At 38.0% G+C, this 22,571-nt stretch overlaps 4 protein-coding genes across 6 annotated transcripts in view; 2 read left to right on the forward strand and 2 right to left on the reverse strand.

Annotated features, from left to right (window-relative positions):
• LOC107726287 (ubiquitin carboxyl-terminal hydrolase 20) overlaps positions 1-11,538 on the reverse strand; it is a 32,506-nt gene extending 20,968 nt beyond the window's left edge. Inside the window, exons 1-21 of the mRNA XM_016535823.1 lie at positions 11,422-11,538; positions 10,464-10,562; positions 10,325-10,378; positions 10,150-10,212; positions 9,892-10,026; positions 9,570-9,672; positions 8,653-8,722; positions 8,387-8,500; positions 7,326-7,357; positions 7,088-7,234; positions 6,864-6,976; positions 6,383-6,555; positions 5,771-5,865; positions 5,594-5,627; positions 5,351-5,396; positions 5,065-5,245; positions 4,756-4,882; positions 2,758-2,927; positions 1,742-1,823; positions 1,352-1,460; positions 319-421 (exon numbers count right to left, since the gene is read on the reverse strand). Of these exons, the coding sequence (XP_016391309.1) occupies positions 319-421; positions 1,352-1,460; positions 1,742-1,823; positions 2,758-2,927; positions 4,756-4,882; positions 5,065-5,245; positions 5,351-5,396; positions 5,594-5,627; positions 5,771-5,865; positions 6,383-6,555; positions 6,864-6,976; positions 7,088-7,234; positions 7,326-7,357; positions 8,387-8,500; positions 8,653-8,722; positions 9,570-9,672; positions 9,892-10,026; positions 10,150-10,212; positions 10,325-10,378; positions 10,464-10,544 (2,032 nt within the window). The 5' untranslated portion in view covers positions 10,545-10,562; positions 11,422-11,538. The remainder of the gene's footprint in view (positions 1-318; positions 422-1,351; positions 1,461-1,741; positions 1,824-2,757; positions 2,928-4,755; positions 4,883-5,064; positions 5,246-5,350; positions 5,397-5,593; positions 5,628-5,770; positions 5,866-6,382; positions 6,556-6,863; positions 6,977-7,087; positions 7,235-7,325; positions 7,358-8,386; positions 8,501-8,652; positions 8,723-9,569; positions 9,673-9,891; positions 10,027-10,149; positions 10,213-10,324; positions 10,379-10,463; positions 10,563-11,421) is intronic.
• A 304-nt stretch (positions 11,539-11,842) lies between these two features.
• On the forward strand, positions 11,843-14,590 carry LOC107726294 (uncharacterized protein C9orf78 homolog). The gene is made up of 9 exons (XM_016535830.1): positions 11,843-12,009; positions 12,182-12,241; positions 12,725-12,776; positions 12,898-12,968; positions 13,064-13,141; positions 13,274-13,471; positions 13,592-13,728; positions 14,111-14,209; positions 14,314-14,590. Exons 1-9 carry the CDS (start codon positions 11,930-11,932, stop codon positions 14,406-14,408), a joined length of 870 nt encoding a protein of 289 aa, XP_016391316.1. The 5' UTR covers positions 11,843-11,929; the 3' UTR covers positions 14,409-14,590.
• LOC107726295 (mediator of RNA polymerase II transcription subunit 22-like) lies at positions 13,387-19,852 on the reverse strand. 3 transcript variants are annotated; one of them, XM_016535833.1, is made up of 6 exons: positions 18,980-19,852; positions 18,239-18,393; positions 18,065-18,145; positions 17,778-17,986; positions 15,171-15,367; positions 13,387-13,460 (listed from the first exon to the last, which is right to left on the reverse strand). In XM_016535833.1, the coding sequence occupies exons 2-5, from the start codon at positions 18,359-18,361 to the stop codon at positions 15,178-15,180; spliced, it is 603 nt and encodes a 200-aa protein (XP_016391319.1). In that variant the 5' UTR covers positions 18,362-18,393; positions 18,980-19,852; the 3' UTR covers positions 13,387-13,460; positions 15,171-15,177. The 3 variants fall into 3 exon arrangements, with proteins under 3 accessions (XP_016391319.1, XP_016391317.1, XP_016391320.1); XM_016535831.1 differs by lacking the exon at positions 13,387-13,460 and having other exon boundaries at positions 14,904-15,367; XM_016535834.1 differs by lacking the exons at positions 13,387-13,460; positions 18,980-19,852 and adding an exon at positions 18,703-18,745 and having other exon boundaries at positions 14,904-15,367.
• Positions 19,510-22,416, forward strand: LOC107726288 (60S ribosomal protein L7a-like). Its single transcript, XM_016535824.1, has 8 exons — positions 19,510-19,549; positions 19,852-19,998; positions 20,201-20,350; positions 20,875-21,015; positions 21,197-21,276; positions 21,550-21,680; positions 21,885-21,954; positions 22,269-22,416. Exons 1-8 carry the CDS (start codon positions 19,510-19,512, stop codon positions 22,371-22,373), a joined length of 864 nt encoding a protein of 287 aa, XP_016391310.1. The 3' UTR covers positions 22,374-22,416.
• Positions 22,417-22,571: the final 155 nt, after the last annotated feature.

The raw sequence follows: 22,571 nt of genomic DNA on the forward strand, positions 1-22,571 counted from the left end.
GCTTTCAGAAAAAGGCTTACCAAAACAAAGTTACTGGGTTAATCTTTTTCACGTTTCCTTGGTTGGTAGATGCTTCGGTGGACCTGATTATAGCACTTAAAAATTTTTATTTTTACATTGTCAATTGTTCAAATACAAATAGAACACGTCACAATGGTCGCACAATATAAGCAGACACTTATATACCTCCCTCAGGCCAGTGAACTAAATGCCACAGATTAAATGATTTATTTTGCTGCATATTTTCTCCGATAAAAAAAAGAAACAGCATCATATATTTGTTGAGATGTGCATTACTCTGTTTGTATGAGACTGTACCGTTGTCTTTGCCCTTGACAAAGTTCTCCCATTCTCTAAACCACTGCATGCTGATACACAGGATGACTGTAGGCGCTTCTTCAGCTTGAAACTCCTTGTTTAACTGTAGACGGAGAGAGAAAGAGAAACAGAGAGCGAGATATGAGGATTATCAAACTCTCTCTAACCAATCTGAGCATTTCAGCATTTGACCATATTGTATTATACAGCAATTATGTTTTATTTCATTCTGAGGTGCCCCTTGCAAACCTGCTGAGTTTCAAACATGACCTTCAGATTTTTCCAAAGCTTTAAAACATGTCTGATTCAAAGCTAGTGATGCATCTCACAGATGCTGCACTTCTGGTAAGATTGCAGTGCAGATCGCACCCTTGATCTGTCCAGCATGCAGTCTGTGTTTCATCAGTTCTCTGGCTTTTACGAGCACCAAACACTTCCAAGAACATCATGCTTCTTCCAAGAGGAATTTCCACACCATGTTACATAAAAATGCTGCAGATCTGAGGACATAACATCGAGGAACAGTATTCAAATACGCTTCCTCCCAGTCTTGTGGTGGTGGGTAGCATCTCACTGTATACTTTTAAGTGGGCTATAAAAGTCGGCAACACTCAAGCAGGCACTAATCTGTCTGTACTTGGATGTAGGGGTGTGCGATATATATCGTCTTTGATAATATCGTAATTGTTGTTTTAACGATGTGCGATTTGACATTATCGAGTATTTTGCAAAAACCATTCAAAACATCCCTACAGAGCGCACGCATACAGTACGTGAAGTCTAGACTAGTGCGTGTGCGCATTTAGTGTTTTCTTTCACTGCATGATTCAGTCTATTAAAATGCATTTAGAATGATCACAAATCCAAGACATGATGGCAGAAAATGTATATATTTATACCACTTCATATAGTTATTCAATTTCACACGAAGTCTAATTATCGTTATCGATAAAATCCCAGAAAATATCGAGATATAATTTTTTGTCAATATCGCACACCCCTACTTGGATGTCACTTGAAGTAATATGTCCACCTTGATGAAGGTGTCTATCTCCAGTTTCCGCCGTTTGGCTAAAGTCTCGATCTCTACTTGGCAGATGGCACACACGTATAAGTGATTCACAGCCGGGCCTCCCCCAAACCTGTGAAAAATGTTTCAAAACATGAAGAAACTTTCAAAGTATGGCCAGTGAAAAGAGCAAACACATAACTCAACAATGTTTACATTGCACTGCTGGTGGAGTGCCTTGCACATGACATCAGATGTCTTGAACCGACCGAACTCCATAGTTCAGGGTTGGACTGAGGTTTTGTTGACTTCACCAGATCAAAAGCTCAAAAGTCATCCCATATTCCACTAAGCTGGTAAACGTCCTGAGGACTTTCTAAACGTCAGAAATGTGCATTGCTATGCATGACTCACCTGTTGTAGAGATATTCCCACACATTTTGGGGAAGGATCACAACCAGATCGTCCACATAATGGTACTTAGTAGGAGGGATTCCTGTATAAAATCACACCTGAGTCAAGTTTTTACTGCTTACAGTAAGTGAAAAAGTTTAAGTAAAAGATAAAATAATATGATTAATTATTTAATTATTTTGCACCAAATGGTGGCGTTTACTGTGTCACTTAATACAATGTGGAAGTTTTTAAAAATACTTACATTTAGTTATATTAGCATAACCTTAATTAAAATACTGAAAATTAAGATGTATAACATTAAACTGACTTCATATTTTTGAGTTTATTTGTTTTTATTACAGCAGAAGTACCAGAGGTATATTTCAGCTTCAGATAGGATGGCCTTTGAATACTGTCTCAGAAGAAGCCTTCGAGTTAAAAAGGGTGAGAACCACTGCTCTATGTGAAAAACTGTCTCACATAAAAACATTTACACACTAAATTTGGTGGCTTAATATAATTAATAGTTCACATATGAGTCATCACATGGAGCTCTAGAGGAGGGGGAAAAAACAAACTTCAAGCATCCGAGATAAACTTCTGATGGTAAATTTTCCACTGAGGGAAAAAAGCTGTAAGAAGATGTGACAGGCTCAAATCTTTACATGCAGACAGAGAAGAAGAAACACAAACATTTGCAGTATAAGACTGTTTGTCTCTTTTAAAAAAAAACAGAGGATGCCAACCTATCGTTCTTGCAATTTAAGCCATCCATTATGCTGCAGTTTACATCAAAGTCATCAACCACATACTGTAGCCAGTAAATCCATTAACTTACTCACTAAAGTCAATTTGTTCTCGCATTCAGCTCTTCATATTTACACAGTAAATCACAGTTGAGAGTAAAAAAATGTGTGATTGTCATTATAGTGGCAAAGTTAATTAATATTTCAGTTATTTCGTTAAATCCATTTGAAATGGACCAGTGTGGAGGAGTTTTAGATATACATGAGAGTATTTGTGTGTGATTGTACCTCCATGCTGACAGAGGAAAGTGTGGTTGGTGATGGGTCCGGGCTCAGCGAATGTGTTGAACTTGTTGAGCCATTCTCTGGAGATGTAGAACTGCAGCAGACTGGGCTCCTTTAAATTAGCCAGAGCGACAACCTTCTGTCTCTCTCTCACAGATTCTTCACTGCTCTTCCTGAAAGAGAAATGAACAAACTCCACGTCATAAGAATAATATCAATATAATAGACATTCTTGGAATCAATCCCAATGAGTTTCTGTGTTTTGCTGGTGGTTTGTTATGATGCACAGGTAGTCATGTCATGTCAACATGGTAGCTTCCATGAAGGGGCAACCCACTTCATGTAGAATAAAAAAAAGTTTTACTCATACTTTTCAAAATTACTATTCATTTCATTATGGGTAAAACAGTTTAAAGGTGTGACAGATCTTTTCTTCTGTATTTTGATGTACATCTGAGTGAATGTAGGGTGGAACTTGGTTACATCCATTGATTGTTGATTGGACTGAGGCACATCTGATTGAAAGCTTGGGATTGTAAGAAAAGGGGCAGGGTTTAATCAGACTAAATGACCGGGAAAAATGATGGGAAAAATTAGTTAGAACATCATCATAAAAGCATGAATTACCATTTCACCATAACTTTAATAAGGAAAAACATTACTGAGTGCACTATTAAAGGGGTTATGAACTGCCTTTGTTTTTTATTTTGTACTGTTCTCTGAGGTCCACTTATAATTTTATCAAGAGTTTTACATCAAAATACATCATAATTTAGAAGCAATACGCCATTTTCTGTCCTGTTTTGACCCCCCCCTCCCTTATTAAAAATAAAGTTCATCCACTCTTTCCTAACGTTGGGATCAGAAGGAAGGCAATGCAAAGACTGAGTTTTTCCACAGCTTGGCACTACACAGCATCTTGTTGTCTTCGGAGCCATCTTTATCTTTTGGTTTCTGCATAGACCTGCGTTTGCCTCTCGTTATACACTACATGTGTGAATCGGTGGGCGGGGCTAAACAGGCAGTGATGTAGAAGTAGGCGTTGATCCTCTTCTGCGGAGGCGGAGTTTAGCCACACTATTACATCATAGAGCGGCACATTCCACAATGTCATTTTGGCAGACTGGCTTCAATATAAGTGGGGGTTTTTTACCGCAATATAAGCAGTTCTGAAACTTTCAGGATGTTTTATAGTACAGTGACCTCTTATATGTCAAAACATCAAGGATATTTTGATTTCTCAGTTCATGACCCCTGTAACAACCATTACGAGGTCAAAAAATTAAGTGTACCTGTAGAAGAGAACATACGCTTCAGCGTTCTGCACTACCGTCTCATGCACTTCTGTTACATACTGATCGTCAAATTCGTACCACTGCCCATTGATCACATTCTGACAGTACGCTATGTAGTGACCTCCTGTCCAACAGGGGGAAAAAAAAACACATTATTTCACTCAATTAAAACTATACAAAAAATCATGTTTAACCTATGATGACTTAATTGTCATCTGGGGAAAGCACCAGTGATTAATAAATGCAAGTTCACATTTCAAAATCTCAAAGCTCCTAATTTCGCAATATTACACAGAAGTAACTTACTCCCAGCAGTGCCGTGATGACAGATGACAGACAGCAGGTCGTAGGTAGTAATCTGAGATGGGCTCTCCTTAGCCAAGAAGGGCTTAAGATCCAAACCCTCCAATGGGAATGACACGTGGCTATTTATCTTGAACGATGTAGAAGTAGGCGTTGATCCTCTTCTGCGGAGGCGGAGTTTAGCCACACTATTACATCATAGAGCGGCACATTCCACAATGTCATTTTGGCAGACTGGCTTCAATATAAGTGGGGGTTTTTTACCGCAATATAAGCAGTTCTGAAACTTTCAGGATGTTTTATAGTACAGTGACCTCTTATATGTCAAAACATCAAGGATATTTTGATTTCTCAGTTCATGACCCCTGTAACAACCATTACGAGGTCAAAAAATTAAGTGTACCTGTAGAAGAGAACATACGCTTCAGCGTTCTGCACTACCGTCTCATGCACTTCTGTTACATACTGATCGTCAAATTCGTACCACTGCCCATTGATCACATTCTGACAGTACGCTATGTAGTGACCTCCTGTCCAACAGGGGGAAAAAAAAACACATTATTTCACTCAATTAAAACTATACAAAAAATCATGTTTAACCTATGATGACTTAATTGTCATCTGGGGAAAGCACCAGTGATTAATAAATGCAAGTTCACATTTCAAAATCTCAAAGCTCCTAATTTCGCAATATTACACAGAAGTAACTTACTCCCAGCAGTGCCGTGATGACAGATGACAGACAGTAGGTCATAGGTAGTAATCTGAGATGGGCTCTCCTTAGCCAAGAAGGGCTTAAGATCCAAACCCTCCAATGGGAATGACACGTGGCTATTTATCTTGAACGAGTACATGACTTCATGCCTGAAACGCTTCAGGTGAATGCACAATATCTGAAAAGGAGATTACACACAAACTCACTAGGAATACAAGTTCTGTTGAAAAGTAAATGTAGCAATCCAATAAATGAGCAGATTGAAATGGAGGGGGTTACTTACTTCTGGCAGACGCAGAACTTTACAATATTTCACACCATTTCTCAGTCTGGGAAACAGGTAGATTAAATGAGCTTGTTTCATCATTTAAACATTTAGACCTAACAGCTACCGTATGATTTTGGCTGTAAAACCCTAAGTACTATTTAGATTAGACTACAAAATATTTAAACAGCATAGTAACCACTACATTATTACATCTTGATCACACACATTTCAGTCTTTTTTTCCACCAAGAAATCTTACTTTTTACATCGTTCACAGCTGTACATGTTGTCTCCTGTTTGGTGGAAAGAAAATAAATATCAACCAAGGGTTGACGAGCATTACAACAATGTTGAAAAGGCAATATAAGTTTTTGCCCTCTTATCTCATTCATAATTGCAATTGCACATTCAGAAATGACAAACATGATGTCCTAACCTTTCAGCTCATCAGCAGCAAAGAAGGCTGCCAGGCAGTCCTCCAGCGTTACCATTGGGCCCCAAAACCAACTCGGAATACAGGACACTACAAACCTGCATAAACACATACGTTTATATTAAAAGATCAGTGTTTGTTTTCATGGCAATTACATTGTCTTACATTCAGCTTTTTCACACTACTGTTCAAAAGTGGCAGTAAAGACTAAAGTAAAAAAAGTTATTTTAAACTTTCTATTCATCAAATAATCCTGAAAATTTGTATCAAGGTTACCACAAAAATATTGACCAAATTAGAAAATTAGAATGAATTCTGAAGGATCATGTCACACTGAAAACTGGTGTAATGGCTGCTGAAAATGCAGCTTTGCCATGACAAGTGTAAATACCATTTTCAAATATATTAAAATAATACTGATTGAACATTGTAATAATATTTAATAAGGTTTTACTGCATATTTGATTAAATATACATAGCCTTAGTGAGCACAAGAGACTTCTTTCAATCTTTCTAACCCCAAATTTTTGAACTGTAGTGGAAATAATTGTCAAAGCCCTATTTTGCACTTTCCACATCTTGATCATTTTCTGCCCCATCACTCTGTTACTATACCTTCGTATAGATTCCATGATGTAGGAGATCCAGCCCTGGGCAGCATAGCCATCCGTGCAGAAACCAGCTTTAACAGGAGCACTCTGGTGGATGGAGGAATGGAGTTTGGCCAAATCCTCTTTACCCGGAATAGGCAAAGACAGGTCCTGAAAGGTCTCCACAGTTGTTGAAACCTGCAAAGGCAGATATTTTCTTTGAAACATTGTTCGTTCTGTAGTTTTACACACACTGTACCCTTAAAATATATGCTTCTACAGTTACACAACATTTGGTTTATGTGATATGAATACAGTTTGTTTGTGCAGCTATGTCTTGCAGTATTCTTCTAGACGTGATTTGAATTGGAAGTGGAGCTCCTCGGAAACTACATGGTGCATGACAGACTATCCTGGCGTTTTTAATAAATTTTTAAGTGTAATGAAAGTGATTTGATGCTTGGTGCCCTCTAGAGACAGAAAAACTCCTTGCATCCTTTCCTCACCCGGTCACATGTCAAACACTGAACAAGACTCAGAATGGATCCATCAAAGATATCTGAAATAACACTGCGGAAACGGGACTGCTTCTTCTTCTTGGTGCTCAGAAGCATCTGAGCTATAGGACAAACAATCATGACGGTTATTTAGTGCAAAGCAAAATACAAATAAAACCTTTTTTTTTTACAACTATGCTGTATTTATTTGTATTTATATGAGAGAAGCAAACCTCTCTTGAATGTATAAGTGGGTCCAGCTCTGAGGGGGCTGGATCTAGGTGGGCTGCTGGAGAGTCTGGAGTGGAGTTCTTGCACACTGCGAGTGGGGCTACAGGGACGAGAGGACGGACAATGCATGGAAGCTTCATTATCAGGTTCTGCAAGAAAAGTGGGATCAGGAAGTGAGAAGGTTCATATATATATTTTAAGAATTATATTCACATTCAAAAACTACTAAACATACACTACCGTTCAAAAGTTTGTAGTGAGTAAGATTAACACTTTCATGCAGCAAAGATGCATTAAATGGAGTGACAAAAAAAGGTTATTACATTATTAAATAAGATTTCTATTTTAAATAATAGCTGTTCTTTTCATTAAAGAATCCTAAAAAAAAAGGATAATGGTTTCCACAAAAATATTAAACAGCACAACTGAAGGCGTTTTTCATTTCTGAAGGATCATGTGATTGTGACACTAAAGACTGGAGTAACGGCAGCTGAAAATGCAGCTTCTCCATCACATGAATAAATTTTTTTTATTTAAATATAAAACAGCTATTTTAAATTGTAATAATATTTCATAATATTACTGTTTTTACTGTATTTTTCAGAATTAGAGAATTCTTTCAAAAACACACACACACACACACACATAACAAAAATCTTGGAGACCCCAAACTTTATGATTATAAGAACTAGGCTTGCCGCGATAGACGGTGTTGACGGTGATACCGTTGTTAAGCTGCAACACCGGTTACGACACTTGCCCACCGCGTCACCGACCCCCACCGTCGTTTTGATTTTTTTATAGTAATAAAAATCATTTAGTTCAGTAAAAGAACAGACACTACAAATAAAAACTGAACGCGGCTGCTCAATGCAGCGTGCCGAACGACAGTCGCATCACAGATCAGATTTCATTTCTCCAGTGAGGACCAAAAAGAAACCAACAGAGAACAATAAGATTCATATAATTAGTACTAAGTTCAATATATTAAAGCCACAATTGAAGTCCATCATATGGAGAAAAATCCTGGAATGTTTTCCTCAAAAACCTTAACTGAGCCTGGTTTCTCCCAAGGTTTTTTTTCTCCATTTCTGTCACCGATGGAGGGCGAGCGACGGTCGGCCTAGTTTGTTTGGTGTGTTCCACTCGTCGGCTCTCGTCGGCTCTCGTCGGGCTCACGTCGGCAGCAGTTTAGTCGCCGCTAGTTCTTTGAAGTCGGCTTGGTGTGTCCCGGCCTTTAAGATTAAGTTTGCTAGTTTGCCAGGTCTAGGTTAATGGTTTGGCAAGCCAGTGCTTGTTACCGTTTCTTGTGCCAGAGCTCAGAGATAAGCTTCTGATAGCTTTTACACAACGCCGGCTTCTTATCCGTACGGACCAACCCACTGCAATCCAGGAAAAACTGAGTCAAAGGAGGACTGGAGAGAAAAAGACAAAGAAACAGGAAAACCAATATCAATTTCAGAAGCAGGATGCACAGACCTAAAAAATAAATCAGTGGAATCAGTCACGCTTCCAATTTCTGTTGTCTGAATTATGCTTATTTATGCTTCACAAGTTGTGAGCTCACCAATTGGACAGGGCCTGCAGTGCAGCATTCATGTAACAGGAGTTCCCAATGTTCTTCATCCCTGTGAGACCTGAGAAAATGTAGAGTATTAAGCAGAATAAAGAGTATAATGAGAAATGCCAACACTCGCCTACAACTTTGGAGTGGAACAGAATCTTAGTCATTACGCATAACTAATGTCAATAAGATCCAATTTAATTCGGCTTACATACTTCCATTACGCCTTCTCATATTAAGAGAACAGAAAAAGTAATTGACTGGTTATTCATTCATATAGACATTATTCAATCCGCTCCTTTAAAATGTTGTATAAGCAGGACATGATAGCCATCTGTTAGTAAATATACAAGTTACTGAAAAGGTAATTTGAAAAATCCATACTGACTGACAACTACTGTGAATATTTGGGGTCAGTTAAATTTTTTTTTAAGAAATCAATACTTCTACTCAGCAGGGATGCATAAATGCTGTTCTTTTGAACTTTATATTCATCAAAAACATCCTGAGAAAGTATCATGGTTTCCACAAAATTTTTCAACATTGACAATAGTAAGAAATGTTTCTTAAGAGCCCAATCTGTTTCTTGAGTTTCAAATGTTTCTTGAACACCGAATCAGAAAATTCAGCTTTGCCATCACAGAAAACAAAACTGCATTTTACAATATATTAAAATAGAAAATGGTCATTTGGGTTGTAATAATGTCAAAATATTGCTGTTTTTACTTAAATTTGTTTTTCAATCAAATAAATGCAGTCTTGGTGAGCACAAGAGACTTCTTTTGAACACATTAAAAAAATCTTAATATTTTGAACGGTAGTGTATGTTTCCCTCTCAATGTCTAGGTGGGTGTCATAGCTATTTTGAGGATTTGAAATGCCATGCAATGTGTACTAGCTTCCTGTTAACAAAATTATACCTCTAGGTTTGAGCTCATCCTCCTCAGATTCTGAGCCTTCCTCATCTGCCACTGCGATAGGCACTGCTTTTAACGGGTAACATGTTGTCTGGGGAAGAGGATCCTTCGGGGATGAAAAAAAACAATAGAATTATCTTTCTTGTATCATTCATGTACTTTATTAATTATTGTGCCTAAATGAGATCTTCAGACTGATATTAATAATGCAGGAGACACAGTCAACCTCAAACAAGAAGTACATATATTAATCATGTTTACACAATCTTAAAAAGCTAAAAGTGCACAATTCTGTGAGGTGTTTCAAACAGTCTGATGACTTTACCTGTTCATGTGGTTTGCAGCAGTGAGCTAATGATACAGGAGTAACAGGCTTTGGTTCCAGAAACACCTCCCTCTCACATACATAACACCACACCCTGAATGTGGTCAAGTTTACTGTCAGATTGTGTTTTTTGGCCTGGAAAAAAAAAAAAAAAGATGCACACATGTATAAAAGAATAAGAGAAACTGATATGCATAATAACTGAACAGAACGAATGCCAGAGAATGGACTGAATAACTGAATGAATAAGACTGTCACCTGTGCATGTATAGTACTGTGATCAGAATATGATTCTCCGCAGCCTACATAGGGACAGTCACACTGTGGGGAAAGCAGGACAAAGAGAGTAATGATTATGAATGTAAAGAAATGTTCTGGGCCTAAAAATGCATTCTACTTATCTAACATGTTTGCTAGGGAAAAGGCTCCCCACCTGTAGACATGCCCAGAGGTTGGGTCCACCAACTCCACATGACTGACATGTGCCCTTGAGTAAATACAATGTGATAAAATTCAACACACAGCACTCATAACACATTTAAGACTTAAATATTAGCAAAAGCGATTCTAACCTTTGATTTCTGAATCAGTTCCTCCTTAGTAACTTCACCAATAGAGTCCAAGTGAGGACAAAGATCCCCATTGTCAGTCATCTTGATTTTCACCTCACTCTATTACAATACACAAAGAACATTTTGAGACCTACTAGTACAGCTCTACACAGCATCAATACAATAAACACTGAAAAAAATGCTGGTTTAAAAATCCTATGACTTTTTTTTCCCGTGGTGAACAAAAATAAATATTAACTCACTTCACTTTCATTCTATGCGAAAAGTAATAATATTTTTTTTGTATAACTCGTCCTTTAAGTATAACCTTCTAATGTACTTACAGACTCAGTATCAGCGTAAAGGAGAAAAATTGCCATCATTGAATGCATTATTAAAAAAAAAAAATTATAATAATAATAATAATAAATGAAAGAAGAAAAAAGAATAAAACTAAGGGTGATATATCTAGATGTGAGTAGCTGTGAGTCCGTGCCTGAAACTCTCAGGAGCCCAAAAATGCTGTTTCATGCGCCTAACACGACTGAGAAGGATGCATTCACCCAATTTCACCTCGTCTATTGTTACAATGAAGAAATGCACAATAATGCATCATAAAGATGTATTAATTTGTTTTTCCATACGAAAAGTAGCTCTAACAGAAATCCTAAAAGAAAGGGGAAAACAATTATATTATGAATTGGCCTCACTATTCCTCTGAATTTAAAAACAATATCTCAAAACGAAACAATCAGTCTTTCTGCATCTCCGGTGTTTTTCTTGTTTATCATCACACTACAGTTCCTCTACATGTCATCGTCAACCACCCAAAAGCTGGGGTTTTCAAGATGCCATATATGCCATATTTCCACTCGGGCTGCAAGACACTATTCAGACGCTGAGTCGACATGATGGTATCTTAGCAAATAAATAGTGACACTCCGCTTCAGCCGAGGGAAAGATAAGAACAAACATTTACCTGTCAGACAGAAACAAAAATAACGCTCATAGATGATCATTTTAGGCCAATCGGTGGTATTTGTAACAGTGGTGGGTAGCAGTGTACTAAGCAGCATCCATACTGAATACAGCATGAGTGTGCGTCACAGCTTTGACCAGAGCCAATGACTGCTTTCAGCTTTTTTCATCTGATCAAAAACGATTTTTAATTCACTTAAACTAATACAGTTTACATGCTATTTGTTTTAGGAGTTGTTGTTTTTAATTGTTTTGTTATTATTTTTACTTCGTTTTTTTTTTCATTGTCATAGCAGTAGCTGATCTTGAACCAGCCTCTTCATTCCCAATTAGTCGCTTTACACCGTTAAACGTTCGTATGTAAAAAAGACGAGCTGATCTCAGATCAGCTGTTAATGCCGAGATTGTGACGTCAGCGGAAGTTTCGGGAAATGTGAGGAAAGCGGTCCGACGTTGCGTACGGTCGTGTGAAGGGATAAACATTAAACAATTCGACGTTTTTTTAAATCATGCCCCCAGGTAAAAATTTTAGGAGGAAGAAGGAGGATTCATCTGACGAGGAAGATGATGAGACAAAAGCCGTGGTCAGGTAGATATGTTTATCACATTAAGGCCAAATAGAGTAACCGAACATGACTGTAGAACAAATATTTATGTAACGTTAAGGTTTAAATGTCAAATTCATTCAGAGGTCACATGCAGACGCCTGTTCGTGTGTGAGAATATATTTAAAAATGTTAAATGTAAACATGTTTTCTAAGGTCCAAACTGGATGAAGCCAAGGAGCTTCAAAGTTTACGAAAAAGGCAGCATGGAGTAAGGTTGGTAACACGTCTATTTACAATGCTATTTATTTTTGTACCAATATGACACCGATATAAAGTTGGTTCGACGTTTGAGGTTTGACATTTGTCAGAGATTCAGCCTCGGAAATCTTCAATAGTTCTTTAACGATTTGCTTGGTGCACTATTTGCTCTTGTTTTGTTAATTGTAAAAAAAACATTCCGGTGGGAAAACATTCATCGTTTTATCCTTTACATGTACTTTGTAGACGGTCCCTAGCTGGCCTAAGCGCTAGCTCGGCGCTGCTAGAGACTTTATGCGTTTCAACATATAGAGGGCGATTAAAACACATAAACTGCGATGTGTGTATATGACAGTCTTACACGTTTGCACAAGTCTTATTTTTTGCATTGTTTAATTTCCAAGTTTTAATTAACTGTATTTAAAATAATTTGTCCATTCAATTATGTTTGATTAAAAGTCGAAATAATATATGCTGCTTTCCATTGTGTTCCTCCAGCATTGCAACGTTACTTGTAGGAGAGAAGCTTCCTTTGGAGTCTGAGCTTGAGGCAGGTTTTTTTTTTTTTTTAAAGCAAACTACATTTTGTATTATGATGAAGGTCTTGCATTGTTACAGTAAATGTATGATTTAATGGGTAAAATATTGCCACTCCCTGTTTTGTGCATTAGGATGACCCATTTAAACTGAAGACTGGAGGTGTTGTTGACATGAAGAAAGTGAAAGATAGAAATCGAGACATGTAAGTGGTATTATGGAGTCATGTTTGCTGTTCATTTAAAGTTGATGTTTCTGTATTTTATAAGTGAAATAATTAAAATTTTCTCTCCACTACAGGACAGCAGATGAAAACGACCTGAATCTCGGTACCTCCTTTTCTGCTGAGACTAACAGACGAGATGAAGATGCAGACATGTAAGTGCATATGTGTGCGCGCAAACCATCTGTATTCTTTGTCTTTCTACATAATGGTTTTGGGTTTTGTTTTTGTTTGCCTCCATTCTTTATATTATTTCTCTCTCTCTCCTTATATGCTATTTCATTCAGGATGAAGTACATTGAGACCGAATTAAAGAAAAAGAAAGGCATGGTGGAGGCGGAAGAGCAGAAAGTGAAGGTGAAGAATCCAGAGGACCTCCTGTACGAGCTTCCAGAGAGCATCCGTGTCAATTCTGCCAAAAAGACAGAGGAGATGTTGTCCAATCAAATGCTGAGTGGAATTCCAGAGGTGGATCTGGGGATAGAGTAAGTAAAGACCAGAACTAATTCAAAGACATTTTCCTTTGATCACATCTGAGATTTTTCTCTAGTCCACCTAGCTATGGATGTCAGCATCAAAACCTTTTTTTTCTACTTTTTTATTAGTGCAAAGATAAAGAACATCATCAGCACAGAAGAAGCCAAAGCAAAGCTGCTTGCTGAGCAGAGGAATAAAAAGAAGGACAGCAGGACCTCCTTTGTTCCCACTAACATTGCAGTAAATTACGTCCAGCATAATCGCTGTAAGTGCACACAAATATCTGACCAACCAGCTTTTTGTATTTTAAGGTCATGTGCTTAGTGCTCGTACATCGATACGCTTGTCTTCACACAATTATTTATTTTCTTATCTTTCTAAAGAATCAGTAACCTCTATGTATTTTATATTCAGAAGTAGTATTTGTTTTTCATCAAGGTTATCAATCACATCTGCATTTAATCCAAACATTTTATGAGTTACAGCTCTATCTCTGCATAACCTTTAGGTTTGGAGATTACTAACCAAGGACTATTCATATTCAGTTGCTTACTCATTACAAGTGAAATGATTTCAATATTTGAAATATTTGCTATCCTTCCCTAAAGGACAAAGATTAAGTCACTTTCTGTATTTGTTCCTTCAAGTCTATCATGAGGATGTAAACGCTCCCCAGAGACGGCACAGAGAAGAACCCAAAGCCAGGCCACTACGAGTAGGAGACACTGAGAACCCTGCGCCTGAGGGTAAGATCATAACAATATCATGTTTTGCTTAAATAACACATAGATCTGCATTTGTTGGATTTATATTAATGTGTTTTGTGTTTACATCTCTTCTTGTTCTCCAGCTTCACCACCCAATTACCGCAAGAGGCCTAATAACGAGAAGGCCACAGATGACTACCACTATGAGAAATTCAAGAAGATGAACCGACGATACTAATCCTCCACCTTTCCTACAGTCACCTGAATGGACAATTTTTTTCTGTAAAATGAGAAATGTAAATATTTTTTACTGTATTTAAAATGTCTTCATAGCTTGCATAGTCATAAACATCTTACAATAAATCTTCCCCCAAAACATTGGTTATCTTTGCAAACTTTATAAAGCAGAAGAACATGTTGGTTTAACAAATGTCTATTTTACATGTATCACAAGTATCTGACTGGATGTGTGCGTGTGTGCATGTGTGTGTGTGTATATATATATATATAAAGACAAAAATAAAACACTTCCTTTGCAGTCACATTTTGAAAAAGTGAAGAGCATTACAGTGCACATATACTATGTAACATACAATAAAATTTCAGTGTAACAGCTAAATTTACTCCGAAATGTATGCAGCATGTTTACAGAGGTCTTCTTTTCTTTTAGCATCCAAAACACCACTTGCCTAAACAAGTTGTAGTTTTTTGAAGAACAATAATGAAAATAAAGTGTAGCATAGTTGTAATATCACTCAGAGACATTAAACTTAGTTATATACAGATAGAAAGGCAAACACTTCATTATACCAATGTAGCATGTTACCCAACTACAGTAGTTCTCAGCATTAATTCAGTGTCATATTTGCAGGACAAAATCACATCATCAATTCAAGTAATTGTTTAGATTTGCAGTCTGCAGCTGGTGGTTTAAGATGGGGCTTATTATGATGGTAAATTGCTTAGCTGTGTAATCTAACTGGTCCATGAAGGAAGCCACCAGTATTTCATGACTGCTCACTAGTGCTGCTGCCGTGGCTGTTGAGGTGACGCTGCATGGACTCCTGCGACCCCAAGTTGTCTGAATCCTCTGGGTTGGCACGTGAGGGGTCAGAGGTCATCTCAGGGGACCCCCAACTGTCCTGCCGATGAAAGGCCTCACAAAGTGGCAACTCAACACCATCCCACTGTCCACAGCTAGAAACGTTATACACACACACACACACACACACACACACACGTTACACACAAACTAACATTTCTTCATTCCACTTCTGCCTAAAACACCCAAAAAGCCATTAGGAGTATGAATGAATGACGTTGCACATTCATTCACTCATTACAGAAACAACTCACACAACATATGAAGGAACAGGGAAAGAAAGCACAAGCAAGGAAAGAAGCTGTGAAAAGCATTATTTCAGGATTGCTACTGACATGAATGGAACCGTGTGGTCACATGGCATTATTCTTCTGTTTGCTGTCTTTCTTTGCGTTGAACAGATGTGTGTAGTCTCTAATAATATAATTGCTCAACAGATGAAAAGCAAAAGGCTGTAAGCAGCAGAGAATTTAGATTATGCACTCAGCAGAGGCAGAAAATAAAAATTCCAAATCAGAGGTGAGCAAATAATAGATCAGACACTAAATGTGCTCTAGTTTCTCTCGGGTTTATTTATGAAATTTGAAATGACCAGTTGATTTGTGAAAAAACTGACAAATATTCTTACACATTTTCAACAGGTACTAATGTGACCAACACTTGTGTCTGCTAAATATGTCACCACAAAGAAACAAAGCGTAGTGCAATTTCCAACCACTGAGGAAATCAAAAACTCCAAAAATGATAAATATTACATTTTGAACATGACACATATGGCCTCTGAAAGCTAAAATATTTTCCCAGTTTTCACAAACTTCAATTAGTTTAACAAAGAAAAAAAATCACTGCATTTATGAATATACAGTGAAAATCTCAACAACAACAAAAAGAGTTTCATCTTAACATATTTCTTCCAGTAAGCTAATTAATGATTCTTAAAGTAATTTTTACCATACGTACAGCACCATATATTACTTTTTACAAATTCTAAAGTGCTTTGAATTTTGCAGCCCAACATTGATTAAAGGCATCCAAAATGAATGTGCCCAATCCAATTTCAAATTTAAATTCACATGTACATTTTTCTTAAAAACTGTAAAAATGTATAAAATTATTTCCGTAATTATTTCCAAAATGTCTCTTCACATATAACTATTCACATTTACACTGGTGTGCTTCAAAGACAGCTTGAATTCATTTAAAATCTCTGCATAGCACTAAAGATCCAGATTTATCATCCTATACTAATCTCTATAAAAATTCACTCCAAACAGCACCACTAATGAGACTAAATACACATCCTGATTCCTGATTGCAAGTAAATCTTCTAAAACATAATCGTTTGAGGCACCTGGGGGGAAATATTTACATGCACTTCAATTTGTATAACAGATGGGTTTTCTTGTGCAAAACCAGTTATACTGAAAGTGCTTGATATTGTCTTTGGCATGACTACAATATGGACAGATATGACTATATGGATATATGGATTTTGCTATATATTTGCCATATTAGAAGCATAGCAGAAAAAGATATGATGTTTGGCTTGTTATAAATATGACAAGTGGAATAAAACCCATCTAATTTGTAATTGAGTCTTACTACGTGACTGAGCTGGGTCAAAAGAGAATGTACTCTTTCATTAGTTACAGTCTTACCTGCAAGAATGAACACTCTTATTAAAGGGTTAGTTCACCCAAAAATGAAATTAGCCCATAAATTACTCACCATCAAATCATCCAAAAAAAAAAGTTTCTCACACAGCTCCGGGGGGGTGAACAAAGGCCTCCTGTAGCGAATCGATGCGTTTTTGTAAGAAAAATATCCATATTCAAAACGTAATAATCACTTTAATCTAGCTTGCGCCAACAGTCCTACACGGAAGCAGCTCTGGGCTGATGACGTATGAGGTCAGCGTTGTGCATGCGCCGGTGAGTCTCGTGAAAACCAACGTTTGTTTACAGGAGCAAAAGAAGCAAAGTTTCCTTACTTTAGCAAAGGAAAACCAGTCTCCTCTTGGCTTATATCGAAATCCTCTGACATTCTTCTTTACAAATCCTCGTTTTGTACTTCTAATAAGTGACCGTTGTTTTGTTTTGATCTCTGAGCGGTGCATGCACAAAGCTGATCTTATACGTCATTCCCCCGGAACTGCTTCCAGTGTACAACTGTTGGCGCAAGCTACAACGGCGAGTTATCCGTCACGGTGTGCAGCCCGCCTCGCCCGCTGTCACAGTTCACAGAAATGGTATGATATGATTATGTGTATGGAGGACCAAACTGGGATGGTGTAATCAAACAAATAGCAAAACAACATGGTTAGCACATGATATTTTAGCAAAATGAAAACCGTTGGAGCCAATAATTGGTTGTGCAAGTTAAAAATGCCTTTAGCTCCATGAATCACCCTGTGTTATGTTCTTATGATGTACATATCAAATGTATGGCTTTGGTAAGCAAGGGAAGGCAGAGGTTCCCGTTTTGGGAACACTGGTCTATTTGTACCTGGAGGAGTAATACTCTTCCTCAAGCTCATACAGGTCAATGGCAATCTCATCACGCAGGGAGATGAGCTTCTTGTCGCACTCTTCCTGCAGCGTGCGCAGCTGCTGGTTGCGGAGACTGATGGCCTCGTTGACAGAAGGGAAGTCATTCAGGATGAGGAACTGCTTCAGGTCTGAGACAAGCTTCATGAGAGACTCTCCTGCACGTACCTAAGACATATTACACATGTAAATGTCATCCAAGTCTGATATGCCTATTTATTATCGTACTATCACTGTAGATCTTACAATGTTGGCAGCTCGCACGTGCATTTCATAGTGGTCCTGCTCAGCTTGTGTCGCTCGGGAAACCTGAGTCTCTTCTTCCACCTGATAGATCAGATGACCAGATTATCATCCCAATGTCTCATAACTAAATCATATTGATATGAACGTCACACAGCAAAATACATACCAACATACCTTTGCTGTTTTGATTATTTCCGTAAAATTGTCTAGAATTGACCTGATGTCATCTTTAAGTCTCTTGTTGTAGTTCTGCAGAAGAGTTTCTTTGCTTTGCGGGAGGACTCTCTGTGTGGCCATCTCAGCGCTCTTCAGTCAGACTTGACTCAGTGCTAAAGGATCAGAAACACGACATTACTGTTAGAATTGCAATTGGTTCACACACTAACCGCTACTAAATACATTTAATAAACAGCCATTGTTACATTTCCACAACATAACTACAGCCAGTTTTTTTTAAAGATTTATTATCTTAAAATTATTAAAATATTAATTATCACTATATATTAATAGTGGTTTAATACTGGTTGATACTTTAAAGTGTATAGTAGTTAGTAGTAATTAATCCTAGGGAGTCAGCTTACAAACTGTTACACATTTGTAAACCCCGTTTTTATTTGCATATTTATAAGGTCAATTACATTGACTGCACAAATGCAGTTCGTGATGGCGACGCAGCTTTTTAATGCTTGTCTATCTGTGAAAATGTCTATTTTAAGAAACGCATAAAAGCAAAAAAACAACACAAGTCAATGCATTTGCCGTCAACATTCGACATTTTGTTTTTTTTTCTCAGATGGTGAAACTAAACAGCGCGTGCAGGTTTCTGTTAACATACACCACGCATGAATAATTAATTAGGTAAAAAAAAAACTTTGTCGTTGCTATAACTTAAAAGCAATGAAACTCGCTACTCACAGCTGCAAACATTCTTTTAATATCTCTTCAAATAAACACAAGCCTCCCTCATTTGTTCTGTCGCGTACAGATGATGTAATCGCGGTAATTATATTTCCCACAGTCCTTTGCTTCTTCCTTTCCGTCTGAACCAACATGGTGAGTGTCCGATGGTTTTGACTGGGAAGCTGGTACTTTCTTAAAATCCTTTAGCATCCAGTTTTGCAGTGTGTTCTCCGACTCATAAAATATCGGTTATTGGAAATAAAGCACCAACGCTTGCTCTCTGAATGAAAATTGCGATCATTTTAAGGATTTAAAAGAAGAATGTGAGAACTTTTGTGAGCTGTGTAGTGATCGGTTACTGTCAGCACTGACGCCTTGAGTTGTGGCGCCGTTAGACCGTAAGCCGTTAAACGTTATTATCCTTAGTTTCAATACGGACTCCCCTGACGGTTGATCTGTTTTTAATAACGTTTATTATGAGAAACCTTAACCGTGGGCTCCAACGTGAATGCTACCCTGTTAGCGGATTGGTTTGTAGGCCAAAAATGAATCAGATCGGCCCAGTGGTGCTTATGAAATACGCAAGTGCTGCTGTATTTTACACTATACACCTGTTGGTCAATTAAAAATCTGCTAATTATGATTAGTGAATGTGCAATGTTGTTGGGTACGCGTGTATCTCTTGGATGCTAAAGTGGTAAAGTTGCTACAACACGTCACATCTTAAGTTGGTGTGTTTTGACTAGTATTTTTTATTTTTTTTGGTTTTTGCAGTGATGTCTTGAATTTCTTCACCTGAACTTTGTGTAGAACTCATTTTTTTAAAACTGAGCAAAAGCCACAAAATGGTATTTCTCTTGAAGTTTCTGCTCATTTTGGATGATGAGCTCAAGTATTGTGCTTCTCTTCACAGCCTAAGGGGAAAAAGGCTAAGGGGAAGAAGGTGGCACCAGCCCCTTCAGTGGCCAAGAAGCATGAGGCCAAGAAAGTCGTGAATCCCCTGTTTGAGAAGAGGCCCAAGAACTTTGGCATTGGTGAGTAACAACTGGACCACAGATGAGGTCAGTCATTTAAAGTGTAGCTGTCAAATAAGTGCAGATGATGTTATAAATATTTGCTATCTTAACAGCAATGCAGACAATCTTCCACCAAGATCGCTGATGCACATATGTCTTGAAAGCAACTGACAGTTTGTTGACCCTAATGCTAATGAAAGTCATGCACTTTAATCTTCAGGTCAGGACATCCAGCCGAAGCGGGATCTGACCCGATTCGTGAAATGGCCACGTTACGTCCGGCTGCAACGCCAGCGGGCCATCCTCTACAAGCGTCTGAAGGTTCCCCCTGCGATCAACCAGTTCACCCAGGCTCTGGACCGCCAGACCGGTGAGTTATTTGCTTGACTGGAGTCTCCTACATCTTTCTGCTGTTGTTCATACAACGATGCTTGTAGAGGTTGGCGGATAGTGGATTTTATCAATAACCAATCAATTGACAATTGTTTTAAGTCAATAATATGAACGAAAAGTTGCTTGATGTAAGATAGTGCTGTAATTAATTAGAAAATTAACAATAATGACTTAACCATGATATTATTGTATGTCTCGCAGAGGAATTAAATAGTTGTGTTTTGCCATTTAATTCCACAAAGCAAATATAAGCCTCAATCATTGAAAACAATATATTGGTCGACCTCTAAATGCATTTTAGACTTTTGCGAATGTGCAGATGATGTGAAATAATATTTGCTATCTGAAGTCAATGCTGACAATTTCCACCAAGATCACTGATGCACTGTTATATTTATTACTGCACATTATTGCTGTTTAAAATCAACTTGAACTGTACTGTAAAATTACCGATAACCTAAGTTTTCACCAAAGTGTTAACTCTTTAAATTCTTTCTGTAGCTACCCAGCTGTTCAAGCTGGCCCACAAGTACAGGCCCGAGACCAAGCAGGAGAAGAAACAGAGACTGCTGGCTCGTGCTGAACAGAAGGCTGCTGGAAAGGGAGACGTGCCCACTAAGAGGCCACCAGTCCTCCGTGCAGGTGGGTCTTTTTAAAGTGTCTTTTCTTTGAAGACACTGAAAGGTCCAACTCTTCCTGGAGTTACGAGTTGCCTTCTCCATTGTTCTCAACCTTTTTGACTCTAAGGCCCACCTTTTGTCCAGGACGATATTTGTATATCATGTGGCTTTAATATCTGTTTAACACTTTTGTTCATTCTCAGGTGTGAACACAGTGACCACACTAGTGGAGAGCAAGAAGGCACAGCTGGTCGTTATTGCTCACGATGTGGATCCCATTGAGGTGAGTTTTTCTACAGTATATACACATGTAGTCATAAATCATGTTGTGGTTGTCTGCAGTGATGTCTTGAATTTCTTCACCTGAATTCAAACTGAAGATCAAAAATACAAGCTTTTTAACCCTGAGCAACAACCACTTATGTCTCGCAGGAGTATTTCTGTAATGATTCTTTTCAGAGTTGTTTTGGCTTTTGATTTGTGTGGTTTTGTTAGACTGCTGAATGTGGGGATGGATGTCGATGCATAATTGATTTGATTTAATTCTGTTTTGTAGCTGGTGGTGTTCTTGCCTGCTCTGTGCCGTAAGATGGGAGTCCCGTACTGCATCGTCAAGGGCAAGGCCAGACTGGGCAAACTGGTGCACAGAAAGACCTGCACCTCTGTTGCCTTCACACAGACCAACCCGTGAGTAACACACACACTCATGTTTCACTTTCCTGTGCTGCACTTCCTATGGCTATGATGTCTGAATTTCTTCAACTGAACAACCATGTGGTTTCAAATGAGCTTTTTAACCCTGAGCAAAATGATTTGCAGTTGATTAATGATTTGGGCATCATGGACACAAGACCTTTGTGGTTAACATTAGTTTTTTCCTCCCATCTTCAGCGAAGACAAAGCAGCTCTTGCTAAACTGGTGGAGGCCATCAAGACCAACTACAATGACAGATACGAGGAGGTCAGTTATCAGTTCTGATAATAAACTATTGATTTATCATTTTACAATTTGATGGCGTTTCAATTAGCCTTTGCTAATTTAGTTTACAGTCTCCTAAATGATGTCTAAATGTAATTCAATTTTTTTTATAATTTGTTTCTCGTAAAACGTTGTGCCCACTTTGAAAATCGATGGGATCATATTGTCTACACTAGCTGTCGAATAGGACATTCCAGACTAACCCATAGTGAATGAATATAGCCGAGGTAGCTCGCATGACGTTAAATCCTAAACAAACAAACAATTTGTTTCTCCCACTTCCATTCCCTCTTCAGATCCGTCGTCACTGGGGAGGCAACGTCCTGGGTCACAAGTCAACTGCTCGCATTGCTAAAATCGAGAAGGCAAAGGCCAAGGAGCTGGCTACTAAACTGGGCTGAGCTCCTGTCTTGTTTAATAAATAAAAATGTTCCCACAAAACTGGTTGAAGTTTGACTTGATTCTTTTTACGTTTCAGTGTGTTTGTTGCTTTTAAAGCTTAAGAAAATACATGCAATTAGAAAACTGATTTCTGAACATTTAGAGATTTGTATAAGAGTTAAAACTGCTTTAAGAGGGACTGTTGGCTGTTCTCCAAA

This window comes from Sinocyclocheilus rhinocerous, unplaced genomic scaffold, assembly GCF_001515625.1.
Source record: "Sinocyclocheilus rhinocerous isolate Xijiao unplaced genomic scaffold, SAMN03320098_v1.1 scaffold486, whole genome shotgun sequence".
Taxonomy (NCBI): domain Eukaryota; kingdom Metazoa; phylum Chordata; class Actinopteri; order Cypriniformes; family Cyprinidae; genus Sinocyclocheilus; species Sinocyclocheilus rhinocerous.